The 24,239-nt window shown below is 36.9% G+C and overlaps 2 protein-coding genes across 10 annotated transcripts in view; both read left to right on the plus strand.

Annotated features, from left to right (window-relative positions):
• The first annotated feature begins 214 nt into the window (after window positions 1–214).
• On the plus strand, window positions 215–6,063 carry tra2a (transformer 2 alpha homolog). Of its 6 annotated transcripts, none has more exons than XM_052584300.1 (10): window positions 250–413; window positions 1,074–1,389; window positions 1,735–1,862; window positions 1,956–2,115; window positions 3,402–3,455; window positions 4,135–4,323; window positions 4,957–5,072; window positions 5,166–5,291; window positions 5,383–5,453; window positions 5,650–6,063. In XM_052584300.1, exons 2-10 carry the CDS (start codon window positions 1,336–1,338, stop codon window positions 5,658–5,660), a joined length of 909 nt encoding a protein of 302 aa, XP_052440260.1. In that variant the 5' UTR covers window positions 250–413; window positions 1,074–1,335; the 3' UTR covers window positions 5,661–6,063. The 6 variants fall into 6 exon arrangements, with proteins under 6 accessions (XP_052440263.1, XP_052440266.1, XP_052440260.1 ...); XM_052584301.1 differs by having other exon boundaries at window positions 5,386–5,453; XM_052584305.1 differs by having other exon boundaries at window positions 1,074–1,385.
• Window positions 6,064–11,993: 5,930 nt separating this feature from the next.
• LOC127979090 (insulin-like growth factor 2 mRNA-binding protein 3) overlaps window positions 11,994–24,239 on the plus strand; it is a 30,469-nt gene continuing 18,223 nt past the window's right edge. For 2 of the 4 annotated variants that reach the window (XM_052584223.1, XM_052584224.1), the window contains exons 1-3: window positions 12,480–13,186; window positions 14,147–14,207; window positions 22,853–22,901. In XM_052584223.1, coding sequence (XP_052440183.1) covers window positions 13,012–13,186; window positions 14,147–14,207; window positions 22,853–22,901 — 285 coding nt within the window. In that variant the 5' untranslated portion in view covers window positions 12,480–13,011. Of the gene's footprint in view, window positions 13,187–14,146; window positions 14,208–22,852; window positions 22,902–24,239 lie in introns of all 4 variants that reach the window. The other 2 variants (XM_052584226.1, XM_052584227.1) reach the window with 2 other exon arrangements.

Here is a 24,239-nt window from a genome sequence, read left to right on the forward strand (position 1 = left end):
GAAATGTTAAAGTAGGTTTTCCTCAAAATGCTTCAAATAATTATATGGTTGTGTATCATGTCATTACATTTTTTTTTTTATTTGAGATATGTTGATTTTTTTTTTATCTATAAATGACAATCTTTTAATGTGCTAGTGTATGCTTTATCTATCTATCTATCTATCTATCTATCTATCTATCTATCTATCTATCTATCTATCTATCTATCATCCAATGTTTAGGAGGATGTGACGTAGTTATTGAGTCGTCTCCCATAGTTCACAGCGCGCTTCAGCTGGTCAGCCATTTTCTGCAGTTAACTTACGTGAAGAGCGGAAGTCTTCGAGGAAGAATATCTTCATTTTCACGCTTTTGCCAATCATATAATATTCTAAAAATGAGTGATGTCGAGGAGCCACAATTCCAGGCGAGGGTAAGCATTATGTTTTGTGTAAACCGCTCTGTCGTTTTCATTAAATATCATCTCTTTCTCTTTGCGGTAACGATCGATTAGTGAACGGCTAACTGCCCCTTTCTTTTGTTTATTTACAATTTCTCTAAATCGATAACGTTAGATCAACCGATACATACGTTACGGCTTATAATTCTTGAAACGTTTATTATTTAGTCACTTTATGGTTTATATTATAATATTTAGTCACTAGAAGTCCATTACGATGTTGAATATCAAATAAATGTAAATAAGCTGCTGTGTTGAACACGGCAATACTTTTTAACAGCATGTATTTTTTTTATATAACAATGTGCCCTTTTGATTTATGTATGTATTTATTTATTTTAATAGCCGGTCCTACAATAGTACAGTTGTTGTAGCAGATATTGATGAAAAAATTACTTAACACGTGTTCTAACGTGTTAAAACACGAGTTTGCAGCCTGAGTACTTTTGGTTTCTCTTTCCAGCATTTCTGATCTTTCCTTAATCTCTCTCTCTTACACTTTTTGATTATGTAACCAAACAAACATCTGTATTTCAAAAGGAGTAAGTTAGTGAAATTTGAATAGCTCACTTCATTTTTTTTTCCTAAATTTCCCTTGATCTTAATTGCTCTGAATGTTCTTTTTTCATTAAGGTTATTGGTCGTGAAGGATTTGAAGAGTTAAGGCCAAGAATGTGGAAGAATGTTCAAGATAAAAGAAGGCTTTTACAGAGAAAATGTTTACAGAGCAGACGGTTAAGTGGGAAGGGGAGAAAAGAACGGAAGATCGGTCAGATAGAAGCACGCTCGCGTTATGTGTCTAAAGCAGAAAAAAGAAAAGAGGTTTCAGATTGGGGTGAAGAAATGAAAAGGAGAGGAAAAATGAAAACTGAACAAATGAAGACCGAAGAATAAAATGCCTGAGAGAAAGGAAATAGCGTATTCTGAAAACAGAAGAATGAATAAGTCCGTAGGTTAAGTAAATGCAGAATTTGTGTTCCAAGTGTCTTTCTAATCTCTTCTTGATGATCATTTGCATGTTTGTCGCTTTATTGTGGTGATTTGGCTAAAGAACAAGCATCACAAGGACCTGTGATGACTTTGTAGCCTTTGTAAATCTATTGATCATAATGCTATTAACTTTTGTTGTTTTTATTCCATGATATAATTTAAGTAATTCTAACACTTTCCTCCACAGCTTTGATAAAGTGAATGTTTGGATTTCTGCAATTATGTATGTGGTGTGAGTGTGTAAGTTTGCTTGCTTTGTGAACCTTCCTCTTGTAAATGTTGTAACACATTGCTGTGACGTTAGGAATCCCGCTCGCCATCCAAATCGGAGCGGGGCAGTCCTGCCCAACCCAAGATGGAGAGCAGGTCTGGTTCTCCCAGCCCTACCCGACCATCCAAACGTTCTGAATCCAGATCCCGCTCCAAGTCAAGGTCAGTTCATGTCACTAAGCCATTTCTTTCTTGAAAAGCACATTCATTTCTGTTTATTTGGGATATCTCACTCTGTGTTTGGGTCCTTTCCAGGTCTCACTCTCGGAGGCATTCGAATCGCCGCTACAGCCGCTCTCGGTCTCACTCCCACCGGAAGAAGTCTCGTTCTCACTCCAACAGCCCTGACTACCGCCGCAGACGGAGCCAGAGCACATCGCCCATGTCTAACCGCCGCAGACACACTGGCAGTCGGGTGAGTGCCATGGGATAGGAGTCGAAGTTTAGGGACCACAACTACTGTTACTGCAGTTGCTATTAAAAATATAGTTCAAAAATTAAATCTTCATTGTTTATTTACCATCATATCGTTGCAAACCTATATGATATTTCTTTATATTTTTTATGAAAATATTTTATTTTAATAAATGGCAGCATACAGCAGTGATTCATAGACAAGTGGCTAGGTGCCTTAAACATTCAGAAAATCCTGAAAAAAAATATAGGAAAACATACTGTTCTTGAAATTTCCGCAGTCACATAAAAAACTGTTTATGCTTTATTAATTTAATATGTAGATGCTTCCAGTTACAGGTAACAAAGTCATTATTGGTGATTATATGTTTGGAATAACATCATTAATATTTGTTAATAAACAGAGATGAAGTAAAAGCTTTGTCATCTTGCAGCAGAAATACCTGAAATATCTTAGACTTTAGAGCTTATGTTACTCTGTCCATTTTCAGCACTGCACTTGTTGTCTTTCTGTTTGTATATACACAGTGTGAAAGTAAAGTTGTTTGAATTTATGAATGAAACGCTTGTTTTAAAAATCACATTGCTCGTGGCATCCGCTTACGATACATATGATGACATTCTTTTACTCTACAATAAGTAAATTCACTTCGCCAGCTAACTACTCTTCAACAGTGATGCTATAGGGTAGAAGTTCAAAAACGAAATTTTAAAAATCTGCGCACTTGTTTCTCTGGTGTGTATGGGAGATTTAGTATTAGGACAATGAAGGACGTTTGAGTCAAAAATTTTAAGAACCAATGGCATACAGGTTTGTAACAACGTGATGGTGAGCGAATAATAACAGAAATGTAATTTTCGGGTGACCTATCCCTTGAAATCACTTTAATTACCATTTTTGTTCATTAAAAGATTTGAAATTATGTCAGAAAATAATGTACCAAAATGGCACTTGACTGGTACCTTTTCCTTTACCATTACGGTTTAATTATGTACCATTTGGGGGTAAATAAGGATCAGAGGTGTACTTTTTAGTCTTTGTACCTTAGGGTACAGAGTTTCTCTCTGAGAGTGTAGGCTTGGTTATCTGATTTTGAACCCTACCCTTCAAGTGCTTTAAAATAAAGAACATGTTATGTATTTTTTTTTAAGTGATGTTTTAATTGCTAGCCTTAAAGGTGTGTTTCTGTTTTGTACAAAATGCATGCAAACCCCCATCACATCCTCACGGGGACGAACATGACTGTCTTTAATAACCCCTGTCATTCCTTCTTATTGCATCAACAGAGCTCATACAGCCATGACTCCAAAAAAGACTCTCACAGTCATGGTGACGCCAGGGTATGTGGACCTTTTTTAACCTTTTAACAATAACCACTAGACCAAGAAAGTCTCAATGTTGCCTTTTAAAGGGTTTAAGAGGTTCATGTGATGACTTTTGTTCGTAAGAATCACTTTGTCTTCCTGCATTGACTGTGAAGCCCTTCAGATGGCTCATGCAATGACCGTACTCATTCATACTGTGATGCCCTAAGACATGTTTTGTTGGACGGAAAGCTGTAATGTTTGTTTTTGCATCAAAATCTCTTTAACGGGGTTATTAAATACTGTCACACAGTTACCCACAGACATTTCAGAGAATTAGGCAGTCATGTTGATTTGCTGCCCCCACCAGAGAAAGCAATGAAGTATTTCCTGAACAACTGGCACATCATCTCTGTTGGAGGGTTGTAACAATAAACACACAGGATCTTAGACTGCTTATTACATACGAAAGGAATGTTGAGCTGCTTTCCATCACGTCCAGTAATTATTTTTCATGTCATTGCATGTGAATATTTTCTGTGGTATGAAATTTGAAGGTTCACGATCGGAGAAACATAAATGTTTTTTACCCCTCGTCAAAGAACAAAAATGTGATTTTAGTGTTTACGCATCAGTGTGATCAGTAATATTTGTGCACAAAATGTTACAATTGTTTCTGTGCAGTTTAGTGCTGACACCTCTGTCCCTCTTACAGGCCAATCCAGACCCGAACACGTGTCTGGGTGTGTTTGGTCTCAGTCTGTACACAACAGAGCGAGACCTGAGAGAGGTCTTCTCACGTCACGGCCCTTTGGCCGGTGTCAATGTTGTCTACGACCAGCGAACGGGACGCTCTCGCGGTTTTGCCTTCGTTTACTTTGAGCACATCGCCGATGCCAAAGAGGTACATCCCCAGCTGGAAATGCCCTGCCAATGCAATTTCACAGTCTAAGCAGTTTCCTTTTTAAGGACAATTTCGGATTACGTGTTGTAATCTAGTAAACGCATTGACTTGTTTAGGTAAAATCTGGAAATATCAGGCAATTTGTGATTTACAGGACTGGAATAGTCATGAAAACTACAGTTTATATTTAATTGGCTATACATATTGCACTCATGTGAAGTAAACATGTTAATTATGTTCACACATCAGTCTGGATGATCAATGAGCAGTATATTTTTATAGCATCTATTAATCCATTAACTTTAGTAAAAATCAGGTTGTTCATTATTTGTTTGTTCACAGTGCATTAACAAAATAAGATATTTTTGGTAACCAAGTAGTTATGGTGTCCACTGACTTCCACTGTATGGATAAAAATGTCATATTTTATGGTCCATTGAACAAAAAGTTTGGAATGGCATGAGGATGAGTAAATAATGTCAGAATTTCCATTTTAACCATCTCTTTGATCCTTAACAACACTAAGACATTTTCATTACTAGGTTTTTCAGACCTTCATTGAGCACTCAAATGTTATTAGACGCTCTCTGACTGTATATACTGTCTAAACAGACCATTTATCCCTCACTACAGGCAATGGAGCGGGCTAATGGCATGGAGCTGGATGGAAGGCGCATCAGGGTGGATTATTCCATCACTAAACGTGCACACACCCCCACACCAGGCATCTACATGGGTCGGCCCACACAGTGAGTGTTTTGCAGGCCAGAAAAACCATTCTGCCAAATAAGCTGAACTGGTATGGGTGGTTTGTATTAACACTTCAAATGTGACTCTTTTAGTAATGGAGGTGGGAGCAGCAGCAGCAGCGGTGGTGGCGGCGGCGGCGGTGGTCGGAGAAGAGACTCGTATTACGACCGTGGCTACGACAGATACGACCGTTATGATGAGTATGACTACAGATACAGGTAACATTGAATATATACTTCAATGTGTACATTGTGTATAGTGTTTCTGTAAAGGTTCTTATGAATTCTAATCTATTCTTCTCTTTTCCAGCAGGAGGCGCTCTCCGTCACCTTATTACAGCCGGTACAGGTCTCGCTCAAGATCTCGCTCATACAGCCCACGTGAGTGGTTTTAAAAGCCTTGAGCAATCTGAATTTTCCACAGATGCCCAAATGCATGCCTGCCTGATAAGCCACAGCTTCTAGAGTGCATTACTCATGAAATCCCATTATTCACCCGTTTGCCCACTGAATCATGTACCATGTGATGGACGTTTTAATTGTAGACTCATTCTAATAGAACGTTTGTGTTTTGCAGGAAGATACTAAGACGATCCTGAAGACTTCTTTCTTTTTGCCTGTTTGCATCGAGCTATACATTTATAAAGACATGTAAACTCATTGTACTAGAGAAAGATTTGTCTTTATTTGTAGACTTCCCAGTATGTAAGGTTTGTGGAGATCATAAATACTGTCATTATGGGGTTTTATGAGTTGTTTTTTGTAGTGTGCTTGTAAGGTGTGATGAGTTTTCCTATATACTGGGCATCTTTTAGTGGGGATGTATGTGATTCCAAGAGAGAGTGAGTGTGTGTGGGAGTTGCTGTACATCTGTGAGGCAGAGCATCATATAGAAAGCAGGCTTGGATTGCCTCATCTGTGACGAAATACTTTTATTTTCAGGATTGTGTTGCTTTGTGTCTTTCTTAAGAAATAAAGACCTCAAAATAAATGTTTCTTTTTATTATGACAAGACATGCTTTTATGTGCTACTTAGTCTTTTTAATGTTCTTCAAAGCTGGGAATATAAGCATAATTAATAATAATTTCAGTAATGTACTCTAAAGAAATTGTCAACTTGCCTTAAACATTTTAAATGCTAAATAAAAAAAAAAAACATTAAAATGTGCAGAAGAAAAAAACATCTAATTTATAGCTTAGAAATTAGTTTTGCAGTGCAGTTTCTAGCACGTAATTAATGTTTAATGTCTAAGGGAAAAAACTGTTTTTAAAATGGTTTTAAACTTAAAACGCACTGGGTATAATAATTGGGTCACAATAATAATAGCAGGTGAATAGAACTTTGATAATTTGCATTGTTATCAGTATGTTACAATAAAGTGTAAACACAGGATGTCTTTAAAAATGTATTTAGAACCTTCTAAAGACTGAAAACAAATCAGACAGAAATAATTGGTACAATACAGTAACAATGTCATCATAAAACTCAAGTAAATGCTTATGCATTTCGTAAATCTCAATAATAATGAATAATCACTAATAAAGAGGAGAACTGTACAAGTTTTCTTCAAAGTTGAACATTCCAATAAAGACAAACTGAAGCCGTTATAAAAACTGAACCGATGAGCCTACGAAATACAGCCATTTTCCCCCCAACCATATACACAAGATGATTAAACATGGACGAATGCATGCTGCTGTCATGATTTGTAGTATGGTTAACATGACATCAATTCTATTTCAGTAGAATTTTTTGCCACTTTTTAATAAATTTTAAAGAATGCTTAACAGACCAGTTCATTAACATGAATTCAAATATATGCATGTTTGAGTGAACGGCTGATCTTGAGATCTATACAGTGCCACTGCAGTAGTTAAAACTTTGTTAAGAGTGTTCACAGGATCTTACGAGAAGCTTTCATTTGTGAATCTGTGTGAAATGTGTTTGGAATCATCTATAGTAAACGAGCAGAAAAGGACACAAGGTACTCCATTAGAGCAGTGTGGAGCATTTGGCTACATTAGACTGTCGGCCATATTGTTTTCACCTATCCAGGCATTTCAGATTAGTGGAGTGGACGAGTAAGTTAGTTCTGAGACAAGACCATTGCTTAGATTTCACTCCCTGATGTGGCAAGGAAGTGACATGAGGCCAACACTGCTAAAATGTTCTTAAAAGTACTTTTGAATATACATATTAAAATGTGCAAACGAGTCTTCAGAGACTATTACAAAAAAAAAAAGACTTTGGTGGACCTAAAATTCAAAGTCGCTAACTGCAACTCTTCTAAGTCATTAAACTTTAATAATTTTGTAACTTCATTATATGAGATCATATTTTATGGAAAAATGACATGATGCATCAGCTGTCAGTGTATTATCATAATAATAATAAAAACAGATAATTCATCACATCACAATTTTTCCTTAGAAGACATCTTTAATAAGATTATGTAAGAATTTATTATTTTATTGTGCTGTGGTGCATTGAGTTAATATTAAATTTGCTTAAATGTACACATCCCATATGTAGCTTCTTTGAAAAGGAAAAAAATTAAATACCCTTATATCATTCTCATACTGTGCATTTCTTTGCAAATGTTCACTTTTTTAAATTACTTAAAAAATACACTTTAAACTTTACAAATGCAGTAATAAAATCTACATATTTGATTCAAGAACTTTATCAAACTCAAATGTGAAAAATGGACATCATCACATATGTCAACTTTCACACAAAATAAACCACATATTTAAGTCACACTACTTGTGTACATCTCAAAAATGTTTCCTGGTTCTACTATTTTTATTCTTATGTTTTCAGCGCATCTCAGCAATTAAAATGACTGTTGGGCGCAGTAAATAACAGTCTTTACTCTGTAGCGTAAACAGTCTGTATCTCCTTGAATTTTCTTCAACGTACATTATATACCTGTCCACCAACAAACATAACAGTGGACACATAGAAAAAAATTAACTATAAATGGATTTCTACATCATATAAAATAAAAATCAGTCCATACCAATTATTTCAAGTGGACATGAGAAAATTAGCGCACACTTTATGACCTCCCACGTCTTCAGTGGCAACCACACATATTAAAACTGAAAAAATACAATACCCATTTCTGAATTAACTTAAAATGCTATAAACTCTGGCCTTGAACTGAAACCACTCAAAATATCAGCCTGCAAAGTACAATTTATTCTTATTCGTGTACATTACAAAAATAATTTCTGGAAACGGAGGGCGTTCTTAACCCTTAATGCCAATGTAGGCTATTAAACAATTAATATTTATTTAAATGTGTGACAACTTGGGTCTGTCTAGCTTTGTTCTGCTTAAGACAATGAATATAGGATTGGACTTGTTTTACAGGTCTTTTAAGATATTCAGACGTTACGTACTGCACTTAAACAGGCCTCTAACCAAGCATGTATTAAACATTTAAATAAAACCTATTTTTATTTCCAATCCTCTGTTCATTAGCTTACAAAGAGGACCTGATTAAGTTTGCAGTGCTTTGATTTTTGAGGCCCCACGGTCAAGGGTCAGGCCTACCTCATCACACAGGTTACGCTAACTTGTTTTTGTTCTTAAAATGATTTGAGACAAATATTTGTATATTTCAATTTTGTTCTAAGCTCTGTAAAAGATAAATGAAAATAAACTTATGATTTTTAACAAATACTCAGAGACAGGACAGATTTATATAGGCCATGGCCTACAAATAACTTATGTAGACCATGGTTTGTTTATTTTTTGTTTTATTTATGTGCTTCTTTTTTATTCATCATCATCATCATCATTTCATAATTCCTTTAAAAAATGCAAGTATCTCAAAATAGAATAGCTAAGTAAATACGTATAAACTTCCAACTTTCCACAGTGTAAAGCACAATAATAATATTCCGATTACGTGACTTTAAATTTTACATTTCAGCTTTCAAAGTCTTTTAACATTCTTAAAAACAGCGAAACGGTATGAAGTGAATTAATAACGGAATGAACGTACGTAAGTTAAACAACTAAATGACTAAATACTCAACACATTCCTTAGGATGACATTATAGTAACCTAAAGATAGTTTAAATAAATTAACTACACGAGTTATTTTGACATAAACACAGGAAACAGGCTTTAAAAAAAAACTACTGGAAGATGTGAAACAGTACCGCCATTTTCTGTATAAATACACAGTGGTTGATACAGCCAAGAACATAAACATCGACTAAACTGTCAAATAAAAATGTATCCTTAAAACATAATCAACAGAAAACTAGTAGTAATTGGTTTCCAACAAAAAAATACTAGTTTAAAAATAACTGTTACACGAAGCTGGTTGCTATACACAAAACTTCTGTGAACGTTTCTGAAAGCAAATCTTCGCATAAACATGGCGTTTACTGCACACAATGCTCCATACATTCACTCAACAGGGAGCACAGACTAAAAACACGCAAAAAGTACTCGAAATCTGAAACGGTACAAAAAAATACTTTTCAACTTACATAGTGCTTAATTCCAGTGTTCTTCAACGAACGCGAAGGCAGCATTTTTTACTTTTGTTAGCCTTTTGTCTGTATATAATGTATAGGCGACGTTCAAAACGTACTTATGTTACCGTTTGGGTCCCTAATTCGATTTAAAAGGCAAATTATCCCGATGTTTTTAAGTAAAGCCCGTATATACTTTTCGTCTAACCGACATACTACCCTCAATCCGCATACTAGCCTACATAAACAATGTTTTCCTATAGAAAACGTGTCCCCTGACGGGTGGAGCAACGGGTCGCATTCCTTTCCAATAGCATGCATTTAAAGCAACCCCCACAAACATCCTGTACGAATGTAGGTTTGGTGATTCTACAAAGTGTGTATTCATTATCACAGTCTATACAAAATTTACTATAGGAAATGGACGGTACAAAAAAAGGGGCAATGGTATGAAAATGGGCTTCCGATTTGACCAACGAATGAGGGGAGGAGAATCCCCACATGTGTGCTAGACAAAAGGACTGGGTATCTAAAGGCAATGCATAAACTAAGACTTTCCGCCACATCTGTAAAGAAACAACCAAGTCTACAGAATCAGAAAATGCTGAATATATAACACATACATGCGTACTACCTCGAAATACCTCGTGAAAACGGAGCCCTCCTCCATATTTTCTTTTCTTTGCGTGTCTTTTACCTTTTGAACTCAAACTGAAAGAAAATGTATGGTGCATAATATGTTCCGGTTTTTTATTTTGAAACTTAAGTAATTCTACCCCTTATTAGACTTTTTTTCGCGCCTGGATTTGTACCGAAGAGCTGTAGATGAAAACCAATGAATGAACACAGCCGATGCAGCAGTCAGGGAGAGTAGTAAAGCAGAAAGGAGCTGCGCTCTCATTGGTCTCCTCTTCGACCAATAGCAGCGCATCATGTGCGTGCCATTCTACAGTAGTATTTCAGTTGCGCGAGCTATACTACTGGCATCCAGACCCATGCTGTCTGACGTTACTCACATTAACACGTTGAGAAATCAGATGTTGTTACTTTTTACACTTTTAGTTGCCAATTAAAGTTACTATATATGGCATTTAAAAAGCTAGTTCTTTTCAATTATAAAACATCCTAATGAGGATTTCAGGGTTCTTCGTACAAATTATTTTAAACGAGCAACGTGGCAGTTTTACTGCTAATATAGAACAAAGCACGATTTATGGCTTACTCTACTTCAGTGTATGTGTTAAAAAGGCTAAATAAATATTGGCAAGGCAGAATCTGGGTTAAAAGTAAATCGTCGAGGGAAAAGAGAGAGAGAAACCTCCTTTGCTTATGCCATTAAACTATTGTTTTGGGAAAGATGGCCAGGGCTGAAAATTAAATACAGTTAAATTTATAAAATAATATAAAGATGAACGTGTATGATACAAAGAGAAGTTTAATTGGGCTAGTACTATCAAACAAGGACGAAATTAATTCGAAAGCATCACTATATAACGAAAGTACATTAGGCCTACTAGTTTATTTTAAATACATTTTATCTTGAACAATATGCATGCTTATTGTTACAGAAAACTGTAAAAAAAAATGTATCAGCATGATTCTTGGATTTAAATTTAATTAATCGTGTGTGGGCTTCTTTGTGGGGCTTGGTAAATCAAAGACGAAAATATTTTAGGAATATTCCTCATTTAATTGATACGCCAGGTAACATAACAAATAAATTACATAAATTCAATCAAATTAAATTGCTAGGACGCGCCAACACGTAAACTTAAAGAAATCCTGACGTAAATTTCTGAAATAGCCTACGCTTTCCTATTGGCCTCATGGAAAACCACTAAAAGCATTTAATGTACATTTTTGTTCGGAAAACCCCCCAACAGTGTCTCAAATCTCACGGTCACCAATAAGGGCGTAAAATCTCAATTCGTCCTTATTATCAGAAATCTTTCAAACGTGTCATATCCTAAACTTGCGATGCAAATATTATACAACTTGAATATTTATCAAATCTGACTTTATATGCGTACGGACACATCTTTTAAAAGAAAACAAGCACGACATATGTGTGTGTGACAGAAAAAGAGGGGGAGAGAGAAAGAGACGCATAAGGGCGTGGGCCCAGCGTAAATGTCTCCGTTTTACGTGGAAGGTCGAGCCATTTGCAGGCCGCATATCCAGATATTATGCAACTCTTTTTGCGGAACAGTGAAAGAAATGTGGCCAATTTTCGGGGAAGAAGTCTAAAGCATATTGCATGAACCAACACACAGGCCTATGATCTCCTCCCCACTGTGCCAGAAGGAGGCCCGCCTTAACCACTCGCCATTACGACTTTTCTATCCGCATGGCCCTCCCCATTCTTTAGGCACCGGAAGTGTATAATTCGCTTTGTTCAATCAGGTTAGGTCACGTTACACTAGGCCACAGTAGTCAAAAACTGTAGGCATGTATAGTTAAGAAGCTGCGTAGAGTAACGCAAAATACTTCACATATGTATGTGTGTAAATAATTAGCCTATACGTAGTTGCGCATGTAGGATTTTTCTTCGTAAAATGGGAGAGTAAAAGACATTATCGCTTGATTGAATGTGGCCTCGATTGTTCACCGTGTATGTATATCATAGATTCTATAGAAAATAAAGAAATAGTGTAGATGCTGTATGAATGGCAGACCCTCCCCTCGTCCCCTATGTGGCAGCCCACCATAAACTCAGATAAAGCCTCAGTGCTGGTTTCAAGCGTTGTGAGGCGAGCGAGCGTGCGTGCAACGCCTCTTTACAACTCCACCAACAACCAATGAGAGCGCAGAACGGCATTAGGGGAGAAAAGTCCACCGAACGGAATATCATTTAACAGTACAACGAGTACAGTTAGCTTTTTGCACGGAATCCCTGCAATGTTTTACCCTCTCTCTCTCTCTCTCCATCTTTATCTGTCCCCACCCCAGTCATCCCTGTGTCATTTCCCCCAATCCGACACTTAATTGAGGAACCGGGACACCTCACGTGCAGGACTGATTTGTAGTTTGAACACGTGGCTCATTGAAAAAGGCAGAAGAACTTAGCGTTTTTTTGTTTCCCGTTCCCTCGATGTTATTAAGAGGCGGTGCCTACACAAACGCGTGTGACAATTTAGTCGCATCGCCAAAGAATAAAGAAACTTTCTCTATCTTCCCGGCCCTTGCCTCGCAGAGGTGACGGAATAAATAATTCAGCGCGTTTAAATCAAGAGGAAACGCGAGTGCGCGCAAGCACGGCGGCGATCTCGTCCATCAAATATCTCAGTAGCTTGGAGTGATTGGGAGAACACTCCCAAACCCTCCGCTGAGCGACAGAGCGGTTCTCTCACTCCCTCTCTCTCTCTCCAAACACTGCCCATCTGAGCGACGCGATAAAGGGCTGCCCTCTACAACACGGTCGCTCTTTTCCGTATACAACAAAATGAATAAGCTCTACATCGGGAACGTGAGCGAGCAGGCGAGCGCGCTGGACTTGGAAAGTATCTTTGAGCAGTGGAAGATACCTTTCAGTGCACCCTTTCTCGTAAAAAGTGGCTATGCGTTTGTGGATTGCCCCGACGAAAAGGTAGCGATGAGGGCCATTGACACTCTTTCAGGTGAGACTTTTGTGCGTATGTGATTTTTGTCCACCCTCCAAATGAATTACAATGCACATGCAGCGGTCGCGTTTAACAATTAGACGCCTATGCAAAACAGGGATGTGTTCGTATTTTTGACCAAGTGTAGGCTATTCACTTTCAGTTTTTTTTTTAACCACGGTCTTTACTCGCCGAGAACGCCAAGTCTCGTTTTAGTATCAAAATAACTGAATGGCAACTGTCTATCAAAGTTGAAGCATTGCTTATGTGTGCAATAATGTGAAATAATGTGTTAAAAAAAACTCCGATATCCAAGCGGCAAGAGGCTGCACATAATATTTATTGGAATTAAAATGTTCTTGGTGTTTCGTGTGGCTTCTAAACGCAGCTCGTGGAGCACTTTTTTGAAAGTGAATTAAAGTGTTACACAGAACTGGAGGTTTTGTGAACTTTGCCATTGTAAAAATGTATCACTTTTGTCGCTGTAATTACGAGTTCTGAAACACCAGGTGGTTGGGTTGCATTGGGGGCTTGTAGGCCTTTCGACTACTCCCTTTTCTCTACATTATGGGTTGATTATGTTTTGAACGAGTGTGCATTGTGTAAAACCTGCAATATTTGCCATAAAGAGACCGTATTAGTCAGTGGACGTTTTCGTGATTTTCTTTAACAAGTCAGTGTCTCGCTGCTCGTAGCTGAGGCCTTCGCGCAAGCGTGGGGGCAAATTTGTCTTCCAAGTTTTTACCTCTGGGAAATTTTGTATGCATTTTTTTTTTTTTTATATATATAAAACTAATTTTGTCTTAGATTGTCGTGGAAATGTTCTTTATCTTACATGTCAGTGTAGTTTCTGTACACGTAGCGTAAATGGTTTTTTTTTTTTTTTTTGCACTTTCGTAAATTGTAAACCTTTGCCACACAATATACATTGTTTGAAATAAAAATGTGACTTATTAAAATACAATTAATATTTTTCAGGGAAAGTAGAACTCCACGGAAAAGTCTTAGAAGTGGAGCACTCTGTCCCTAAGCGACAAAGGTAAGATTTATTTGTAAATTTCGCAATTTCATCCAAAAAATGGCTAAGTCCACGTTTTGGTTTTGAAGAATTATCTCCAGATATTTTTCTCCTGACAAGGCCAGATTTTAAATCGTACTTGTTGTTTTTAATATTTTAAATGGCTCTCATTTGATTTGTTTTATGTTCATATTATCCATCAAATTATTTGAAAGCGAAATTCAAGATTAGGGTGGTGACTGTGTTTTATGTAGGCTACCTGCTTTAAATGTAAATCCACAGGCGTGTTTGGTAGCAAAAAAAAAAAAAAGTGCTACAATATGCTACTGATTGAACCTCCATGTCAGCGTGCGGAATGTGGGGTTATGTACTACATCTGAGGCCCTTGATATGCTGAGTTCACATATTACTGGGCCTTTAGGCCTTAACAAAACGTAACAAGAAACGCAGTAGAGGTGTGCAAAGTGAGAACGCAAACGTTGTAAATGGGACGTCACGTTGCACATGGATGTGCATTTATGGAGCCATGCTTGCTCTGGCGTCCATTTAAGAAGAAACTACTATTCAGTCATGCCGCTCAGTGCTTCCGCCCCCTCTTTCCCCTCCTCGCGCTGCTCAGGCACGAGATGGACTCCTCAGCGCGCGTGGACTGCAAAGGTCGAGGTCTTGTCACGAAAACCGGTTTGTGGGTTCACGGGAACTGTAACGACTAGACGCGGTGTAAGCCACAAAGCACTGTTTACCAACCGTGTGTGAGTGGGTTGCTGTTTTATTGTAATAATTAAGTTGACGTAACGACTACAGATATAATGAATATTCGCCTTATTTTCACTTTGCAACTGCCTCATGAACATATAAGCTGTTTATAAATTCCCCAGTGTCCTGCATTTTTTTATGTATAATTAATTAGCGGTTATGTATATGTATTTATTTTTTTTAAAGTGAGTTCTCGTTAAATACGTTTCCACGTGAATTGTATGTAGTTTAAGTTAAAGTTTGTTTTGTTAAAAACTATAATGTGAAGCATTTGGCACTTTTGAATTAATTATAGGTAGTTCATTATTTTGACTAAAGTAGACTTAAATATTATTATTTTTTTATTCGTAATGGTTAAACGCATGTTGCGGTTAGTTCAATTATAAGGCTATTCTTGATGGACCAGCTGATCTTTTAATATGACGTGACATTAAGTGGACAGGTTATTTGCGGTTTAATTTTTATACACTAACAGTGTATTAAAACAATAGCTTATTATGATGAGGTTAGTATGTAAATCATGGAAACCGTATAATTTGAGTGTTAAATGTGTAGCAAAATAAACATTATCACAAAATAAACATTATACATGTAGTAAATGTTGATAGGAGCAGGTCAGAGGTTGTGTATGTAAAGCTAGTTTGAACTGCAAACCAATGAGAGCTAAGTATAGTGAAATGCATGATGGGAGTGATCTTGCATTATATCATATGAGTCTCAGCTTAGGCCCTGCCCCACACACACACAAAATATGAAAGTTGGGTAAAGTTTGGCCTCTTGAGTGTGAGTGTGTGTGAATGTACCAAGGGGTGTGCATTTTATGGAGCCGTTTTCTGGAAGCATAGTTTGGTCAGGGTGCATTACAAGGCTGTGTCGTGGACACAGGACCCACTATAATTATGTATATATATATATATATATAAGTATTCACATTAATGTTTACATTAATCTGCATTATTATATATCTTTCCTTTTAATGGATAATTGTAATTTGGTAGCATAGTTAAGATGGTTCATACATTAAAAACATGTTGATTGTGACACCGTTCTTCAACCAGGCTTGTGTGTACACTGAGCAGAGCCTGCATGGACAGCCCATTAGCCTTTACAAGTTTCGTTTCATACGCCATTTTTCTTTCTCATTGCTAGCTTCCTCGATTACTAGCGTAGCCGTTTTTGCTCAGAGCTTGCACTGTATGTATGTGTGTGTGTGTGTGCATGCACACGTGTGGCTTAAAGGGGGCCCCAACTGCTAGAAGAGAGTGTGGGAAAAGGGTCTCAGCTAGAACAGATACTCTGTCTGTGGAAAAATTTGGAACATTTAGTGTGGACAGTCAGTCTTTGTTTTTAAATATTCTATTTAATTTTACAGGGTTGCTAACTTCGCTACATTTTAAATATTAATGCTATTTATTTGTAAAAAAAAAAAAAAAAAAAAAAAAAGCTAAATTGTCACTCAACAATTACTATGATTGCAATCTATGAGAAAATAATATAGCTAGGTATTTTGTGTGCTTTAAAATGGAGAATTTCTTTAGTGTGGCGTATCACATTCAGCCTAAATTAGTGTAATCTATATTTCACAATTTGTTTTCGTGTATGCTTCAATCCTGCTTTAAATTTTTGAAAGGTTTATTTTTTTGTTTGTTTGTTTTTTCTTTGGTTTAAGTTAAACAATATATAGCTTTTTTATTATTTGGTGGCAATTAAAAAAAAATGTCCTACTTGTAGATGTAATTTTGTTTTTAAAACTAAATTGTTCTAAAACTAAATATTAAAGGATATTGATTTCAGTTGAGATGTGCGTTCTCGTGATGGAGTCACTAGCTTGTGAAATATGACGTTCGGCCGCGTTTACTGGCTCCTCCTGGAGTGTTTGTGGTGGGAAGTCTCCCCAAACCCCCCCATTGTACCATGTACGTTCATACATGTGTGCACACAGACAGTTATGTTGCATGTCCGTTGGATTTTGAAGTAAATGAAGATGCCCTCTACTTCCGTTATGTCACAACCAAACCCCGCCCCTTTTCCCTTTCTTGTCTGTAGGCTAACCTGTTACTATGGTAACCAGACCCCACCCCCAGGGGCAGAGAGAGTTTACCCTGAAAAGGGGCACTAACACCCCACCCCCATCCTAACCCCACACACATGTATGCACACACTCCCCTCTTGCTCCTATAGCTTAATCTGCTGTAGGAGAACATTCCATATTGCATTCCCACCGGAATGCAGACCAGGGCTGGAAGAGCACACCAATCCCACCAAATTCCTCAAAAGAAAAGGGAAGTTTTTAAATCGTACATGAAACCAGGAATGTCATACGGCTGTACTTTTAGTTGAAGTTGACATTACAAAAATAAAATGTGAAGGTTTACCAAATGGAATTTGTTTTATAATGTTTTAGTAGTTCTTGGTGTGTGTGATTTTTAATTTAACTTTAGGTTTTTTTTTTTTTTTTTAAGGTCACTTGCCCCGGTGCATACACCTATATATGTCTGGCCTTGGCCTTTTTTTTTTTTTTTTTTCCTTCGTCATTTTTACTGGTCTCACACATCGCTCTGATCATTCAGCTGAGTGCTAATGCTTTCTTTATTAACTCTGTGCCTTTTTAGTAGATTTGATATGCGTGTGTGTGTGTAAGCTAAGTATTTTTTTTTTTTTTTTTTTAGATTAAATGGTGAACGTGTGTATTGTTGTTTTAGGTTACGTAATTCTGTCAAAGCTTTTGCGACAGTGGGTTTTAGTGAAGCATACAAAACTTCTTGTATTCTGTAGTATCGCGCTCAACCCATAATTTGAAGCTCAAAATGATTTATTATTAAATAAATTGTTTTCTCTAAGTGAGCAGTTCCTTTTTTAAAATGAGCATACATGAGCGCTACACTACCTGTGGTATTTTTGCCTCACTGGTTATAGTTTACAGAATCAAATTTGGATTGTGTTGCCTTGGATTTGACACCGTAAACACGCTGGGGAAAACATGTCCAGGAATTGCACAGATGTTGAATGCAAGTTGTGATGCATTTTGATAATTCCTGAGATGACTCCAAGTGATTGTTCTCCTCTTGACATCTACACTCTTCGGGAGTGCAAATGTCCCTTACAGCCTGTACAACTTCAGTTTCGTCTCCAGGCCTTACTCTATATAGCATTGCTAGGATTGGCACTGTAGTTTATTTTAAGGCATGCTTTTAATTTTGAGAATTGATATGTCAGTGATTTATTTGAATGACCTTGTTTTTAATTTCTTGGCAAAACTTCTTTTTGTTTTATTTTAAAATTGGGTCAGCGTGTTGCAGTAGTTAATGGTGACCATTTACATGGAACCAACTTTTTTTATATATATTGCATACATATGCATGTTCCATTTTGCAGAAGCAACATGGTATTCTTTCGTTTGACAGTTTGTTGCTTCTGAAATTAGTTGCTACCAAGTGCTGAATTGGAGAGAGAAATGTTTTGGATGACAATGTAGTGTTTCTTTGCTATTTAAATTGGTTGCTGCACAATCAAAAAACTTAAGAGAAAATCAAGAAAATACCAATAGATGTGTTTATGCTTAAGTGAAAATGTAAATTCAGTTCAAATATTGCTAAAATCCTAGCACTATCATTGCTGCTGACAGTTGTGTTAAAGCAAAATCAAACATGTTTTCTCGTGGTCATAATTAAAACAATTGCACACTACAAGATGTCTGTTTATGGAGGTTTGCTGTCTTTTAGGGAGCCAATTTTATGATCGCTTGTAACCATACAATAAATAATACAGATTATCCATTGATGTTATAAAGTACTGAGGACTGTTGCTGCACGCTGATTGCTTGAAGCACGTATGTGTGTCAATGTCAATTACTTGAATATAGTAGATCAGTTTCTTTAACACCAATGTGCTACAAGTCCCCCATTATTGCTCACTATTTAGGCCTCAATCTATGTGTATGTGTGACAGACGTAGAAGTGTGTGTGTGTGTGTGTGAGGGTTAGTTTGTCTACCTGTTCAGGTAGAGGCATGTTTGTTCTCATGTCCTCTGTACATTCTGTTCTTGTTAATTTTAGTGTGTAAATACGCAAATATACGGAGCGTGAACTTTGGAGTTGTTTAAAGTCAAGTGGGCAGTTAAAGATCTTTCACAATCACCACACCAAAACATGCACATTAATGAAACCTATGTTCAAATTAAAGAACTGGTCTATTAAAGTGTCACCATTTGAAATTAATTTTACAGTGCTGAATGGCATATTTACAGGCTCTCCATTTTTGAATGAAGCTAATAATGCTGTATGTTGTCATTTAAAATTAAATCCAAAGCTGAGATATAGACTGTCCCTTTTCTAACCATTGATACGCTTAGTTCTTGGCTTTTAGAAAATTCTGTATTAGTAACCTCTATTTATATTGCGATTTTGTTTTGTTTGCATTGAATGATTCATTTGTGCAGTTTATATTGGGATTGTAGCCAAGTTGGCTTGTTACTTGTACTTGTAGTGATGTAAACATTAAACGCTGTGTCTGGGTTCCTGACAGGTCCAGGTGATGCCATTGGATCTTCCTCAAAGTGAATGTACACAGTCATCGCGTTCATTGACAAATTTAGAGTTGATTCATAAACTAATTGTTTTGTCACTGACCAGTTGGTTTTGTAGACTGTGTAGAATTATGAGTTTCTAGCAGTAGACACATCACCTGTGGTATGAATGTCTAACTGAGCCTTTCCATCATATAAATCCCCCTTTAAGTTTACCGTACATTTATCACATTATCTACATGTCAGCATTTGTTAAATCAAGGGACGTGGCAATATGCCAAATATCTCCGACATCTTGTATATTCAGGTTTTATCTGTTTGCTAGATATGCAAAATCACTACAACTGAAGGTTAATTTACACACACCTGGGGTTGGTCACATACATGTGTGAAATCACCAATATTGCCGCTCTCTTTGGGATGTTTGAATCGAGATAGGAGTCCACAAGGTGTTTGCCAGCTACCATATGTGAGGGGAAAAACCAATTTTGGTAAGAGTTTGTAGATTTTACTTTAGGGAATTTTTAGGCTTTTTGTGAAAAGCTGAGTCCTTCTAAATAACGCTTGATAAGACTTTGAAATTCCAAGTTGAAGTGGACTTTGAGTGAGTTTTAAAAGAAACCGTTATCAAAAATACTTTTAAATGGCCTCAGCATTTTCTACCTAGTTGAATCTGTTAATTTTCCCTTTCTGTGGCTGCAATTTGCTAGGAAATGTACACTTATGTACATGTAGGTTAATTGTGCTGATATATGTACACTTAAGTTGGACTTTCCCCCTTTACTGTCCCTGATTACCTCTTTCAAGTATAGTTTCATAAACATTATGTGCAGCTTTTTATCAATTATTTTTAGAGATACACCAATTGAAATTTCCTTGTAAGAACTGCAATTGACTGCATAAACGCAAAAATCTACTTGTTTTCAATCTCCAGTTTCTCAACGCTCGATTATTAAAATAAAACTCATTAAACACTACACTTTCCCCCAATTTGGACCAAGTTCTACATGTTCTCTCACTTAACTCTCAAAATAAAGTGCTCGGTGACTGGAAAGAGGTAGAAATGAGTTGCTGTATAAAATCAGATGTTGTTTCCCACTGTTTATAAATGGGCATTTTCCTAACCTTTTTAAATGTCATTTTTTACATCAAATTCTTGCATTCAATTAATTTGGTTAGAATAATTAACCATTCAAATTAAATTGGTGTCAACAAACTCTATCTTTCTGCTATGTAAATATTAATATACGTAAATATTAATATACGTAAATATTAAACCAAACCATCAGGTGGCAGCAAGTGACCGTTTTAATTAGTGAGTCATTTAGCCATTCATTCTACCCATTTGTTCAAATTGCTAATTCATTCAGAATAGGGCTGGGTGATATATCAAACGATATGATCATGCGTATCTAGTCAGTAAATCTGGTTCTGTGATTACCGCTAAATCGCCATCACCTGCTTTCAAATGGAGGTGATAATGAATGTTTCCTGTTATTTTTATTGACGTTGTAATAATGCTTCTTGTCTAGTCAGGCAATTCAAATTCTCTCATTTGCCCCTTTAAAAAATCTACTTGTTCCAGACAAGCATTAATTGAGCCCTGTGATTTCACCATGGTTTAATGCCCGTTCACACCAAGGCTGATAACTGTAAGGATAACAATAAAGAGAAGAGTTCAGAAATTCAGTCCACGCACCATCTGTAACAAAGGCACAGAGAAACCATATTGATGGAATCCCTTTCAGAATGACTTTTTCCAGCCGATGAATATTGACAACCAATCAGAATCAATCTGGGAATAATAAAAAAAAAAAAGAATAAACAGATTATATTGTTAACTGGTGTGAATGCTAATACCGTTGTCTTTATAGTTTTTGTTCTTTGGTGTGAATGGGACTTTACTTTGGCCTTATGTGTATTACAAATTTTGAATTTGTCATCATCTGATGATTCCCAGAGAACACATGTTAGGTAAAAATTGTTAGCATGAATGTACTGTAAGTCGCTTTGCATAAAGCGTCTGCTAAATGCATAAATTTAATTTAATCATCTCATGTTGTGACATGTTTACATGCGGATGTGAGTGTAGCTGTGATGTCAAAGTAATCGGCAAAACGTGAGATGGGCCAGTCAGTCGCCGGTCGTGCAGAAAATCTTCTGATTCTGGTCCCTGGCTGGCAAGTTGGTGCATCTTTTAATTAACTTGACTTATAAACCCCAATTTCAATCCGACTCATGGGTGCTATTTTGGTTTGGTACCTTGTATTCAGATTAGGGCTGTGTATCGGCAAGAAACTGGCGATACGATACGTATCACAATACAGGGGTTGCAATGCACTATATTGTGATGCAAGGCGATATATTGGGATATTTCTTATTTTAAGAATAGGATTTTTTTTTTTTTTTTTTTTTTTTTTTTTTAGGAAAGCTGTCATTAAGACCACACCACCATATGCAAACCTTAGCAATAAATGAATACAAATTGTTTAACCAGAACACACTGGGATCTGCATTTACAATAATCAGTCCCTCTAACATTCAATGTTATTGCACTTTTTGTGCAGTATGATTCCTAAAGAAAACAAAATAATTGTAAAACAAAATAAATACAGATGTTGAACATTCTCAGAATTTTTCAACTTGGATTTCACAGGTTTTCAGTTTGTATTTCTGTGTGGAATCACAGAGACCACGACGCGTGCACCACCCCAACTGCACAAAACACCCCCACGAGAGGCAGGCGGTGACCCTACCGCCTGCCTACGCACCTGATGGAATTTACCGCTGATTAGAGAACCGGCTTTACTGACGAGATGTGCATTAATTATTGACCGATATTTATCGTGCACCCCTGTATAATTTTCAGAATGCAAGTTCGTAATTTTTCATTTTGAACTAGAAGAACACATTGTAGAGATAATGTTACTTCAAATCTTCCTCTACTGGGTGCTCCCATTCAGACTTAAAGGTGCAATAGGTGATTGTCTTCAGAAACCTTTTTTTGTTATGCAGGTTAAGTCTCTTCACATCCCAATAGGTATCATTAAGTAGTCTAAATGTATTTCTATATTCTGTGGTAGTCGTAGGATTAAATGTTTGTCCAATCAAAATATTCTGTTTGAGCATTTTAATTGGCTTTCTTACTTGCCTGTCAAATATGTATTTGCGTAGCTCTGCACACCCTGTTCGCGCAAACAGGATACGTCATCAGCGCATTCACGTACACCGTGCAGACAGAGTGAGAATGACGTTTTTTCCCCCCCAAAAAAGTGAATGTGGCTTGTAAGAATCTGGACCATTTAAATCCAAATATGGCTGACTTGTGTGATTTATTGCCTTGTGTAATTTTTTGACCCCTTTTTTTTGTTTTGTTTTTTCGTAGGAGCTGCAACCTGCAGATCAGGAATATCCCACCTCACATGCAGTGGGAAGTAAGTGCCGCTTTCTCTACCCACCTCCCAGTTCTTAAAAGTGAAGGGGCTTGTATGAGGTGTTCTGTTGAAGCAGTACTTTGACTTGCTTGCACACCACTACTCCTCAGAAACATTGGTATTTGAGCCACCAGCCCTCCTGAGTAATTCCCTAGAATTTGACATGTTGGACCAAATGAGCAAATACACTCTTCCAATACATTTTTGTGTTTTAAGCAGTTATCCTTATTTATTCAGTCAGATGTTCCAAGCATTCTTTTAGGAGGTAGACTGTTGTCCATGTTCGTTTAAGAGGTGTGTGACTTGAATTTTAAGTCCAAGCTTTGAGAAGGCTCATCATGTGATTGTTAAATGAAACGCGCTTAAAATATTTATGCTATTTGCTTTCTGTATGGATGGTAAATACGTCGTCTTTTAGTATGGATGCTAGTTTAGATCAGATCTAATAAAAGCCTATGATGTTCAGTTGAAAAAAAAAATCCCCTTTGCACCTACTAACCCATTGTTATTGTCCTTCACTTATCAGATAAATCTCTCTGTAGAAGCGTTTGCATGTATGGCTCAGTACGCTGCTCTTTGCCCTCCCGCTTTTCCTTTGCGCTCGAGACAAGCTCTCACTGACCCTTTGAAAACTTGCATGACATGCTCTCTTTGCTCGTCCCCCTTTCTCGTTTCATTCCTGCTGAGTTGTGTGTGAATAGAGCCTTACAGAAGTCCACAAAAGTGCTCTGATCATAGGAATCGGTTCAGATTCAAAACTGCATTGTGCTCAGGCATTGTTTCCTCAGCTTTTCCGTCCATGACTGATTCCTTCAGTGTTTGAATTACTGGGGGAGCTGGGAGGGGCTGAGACCCCCTAGTTCTAGTCATAGTCCCCCTAGTTATTTGTAAAATCAGGCCTGGGGGGGGGCTTCCCAACTACCAGTTACTTTTAAATGTATTATTACAGTGGTAGGTCATTACCTCCTTGATGGTGGATTAAATGTAATGATTGAAAGAAACATTAGTCGACAATAACTACAATTAAAATGGCCACTCGCAGTGCTTTCCATCATAGATTTAGTCAGCAACATGTCATATAATAGGGAGCTTCTGGTGTGTGTTTTAGGTTTTATTTAATCTATTTTTAATTTTTTTTTTTTCTAGCCAACTCAAAATAATTAGCTTTAAGAGAGCTACTGTGGACACCAACTATGCGTAAAAAAACACTATATTTTTTTTTATTTTTTATCTTTTTTTAGAACACCTGCCAAAGGCCGGTACATTTGAAAATATTAAAGATGATACTTTCTTAACCATAACCATAGTTTTTTTTCCACTTCTGTGTATTAAAACTGT

This window comes from Carassius gibelio, chromosome B19, assembly GCF_023724105.1.
Source record: "Carassius gibelio isolate Cgi1373 ecotype wild population from Czech Republic chromosome B19, carGib1.2-hapl.c, whole genome shotgun sequence".
In the NCBI taxonomy this organism is placed as follows: Eukaryota; Metazoa; Chordata; class Actinopteri; order Cypriniformes; family Cyprinidae; genus Carassius; species Carassius gibelio.

Coding starts and splice junctions, on each gene's coding strand:
- tra2a (XM_052584300.1), top strand. CDS start 1,336: ATGCCTGAGAGAAAGGAAATAGCGTATTCTGAAAACAGAAGAATGAAT. Junction 2,116..3,401: donor GCAGACACACTGGCAGTCGG/GTGAGTGCCATG, acceptor TTGCATCAACAG/AGCTCATACAGCCATGACTC. Junction 5,073..5,165: donor TACATGGGTCGGCCCACACA/GTGAGTGTTTTG, acceptor TGACTCTTTTAG/TAATGGAGGTGGGAGCAGCA.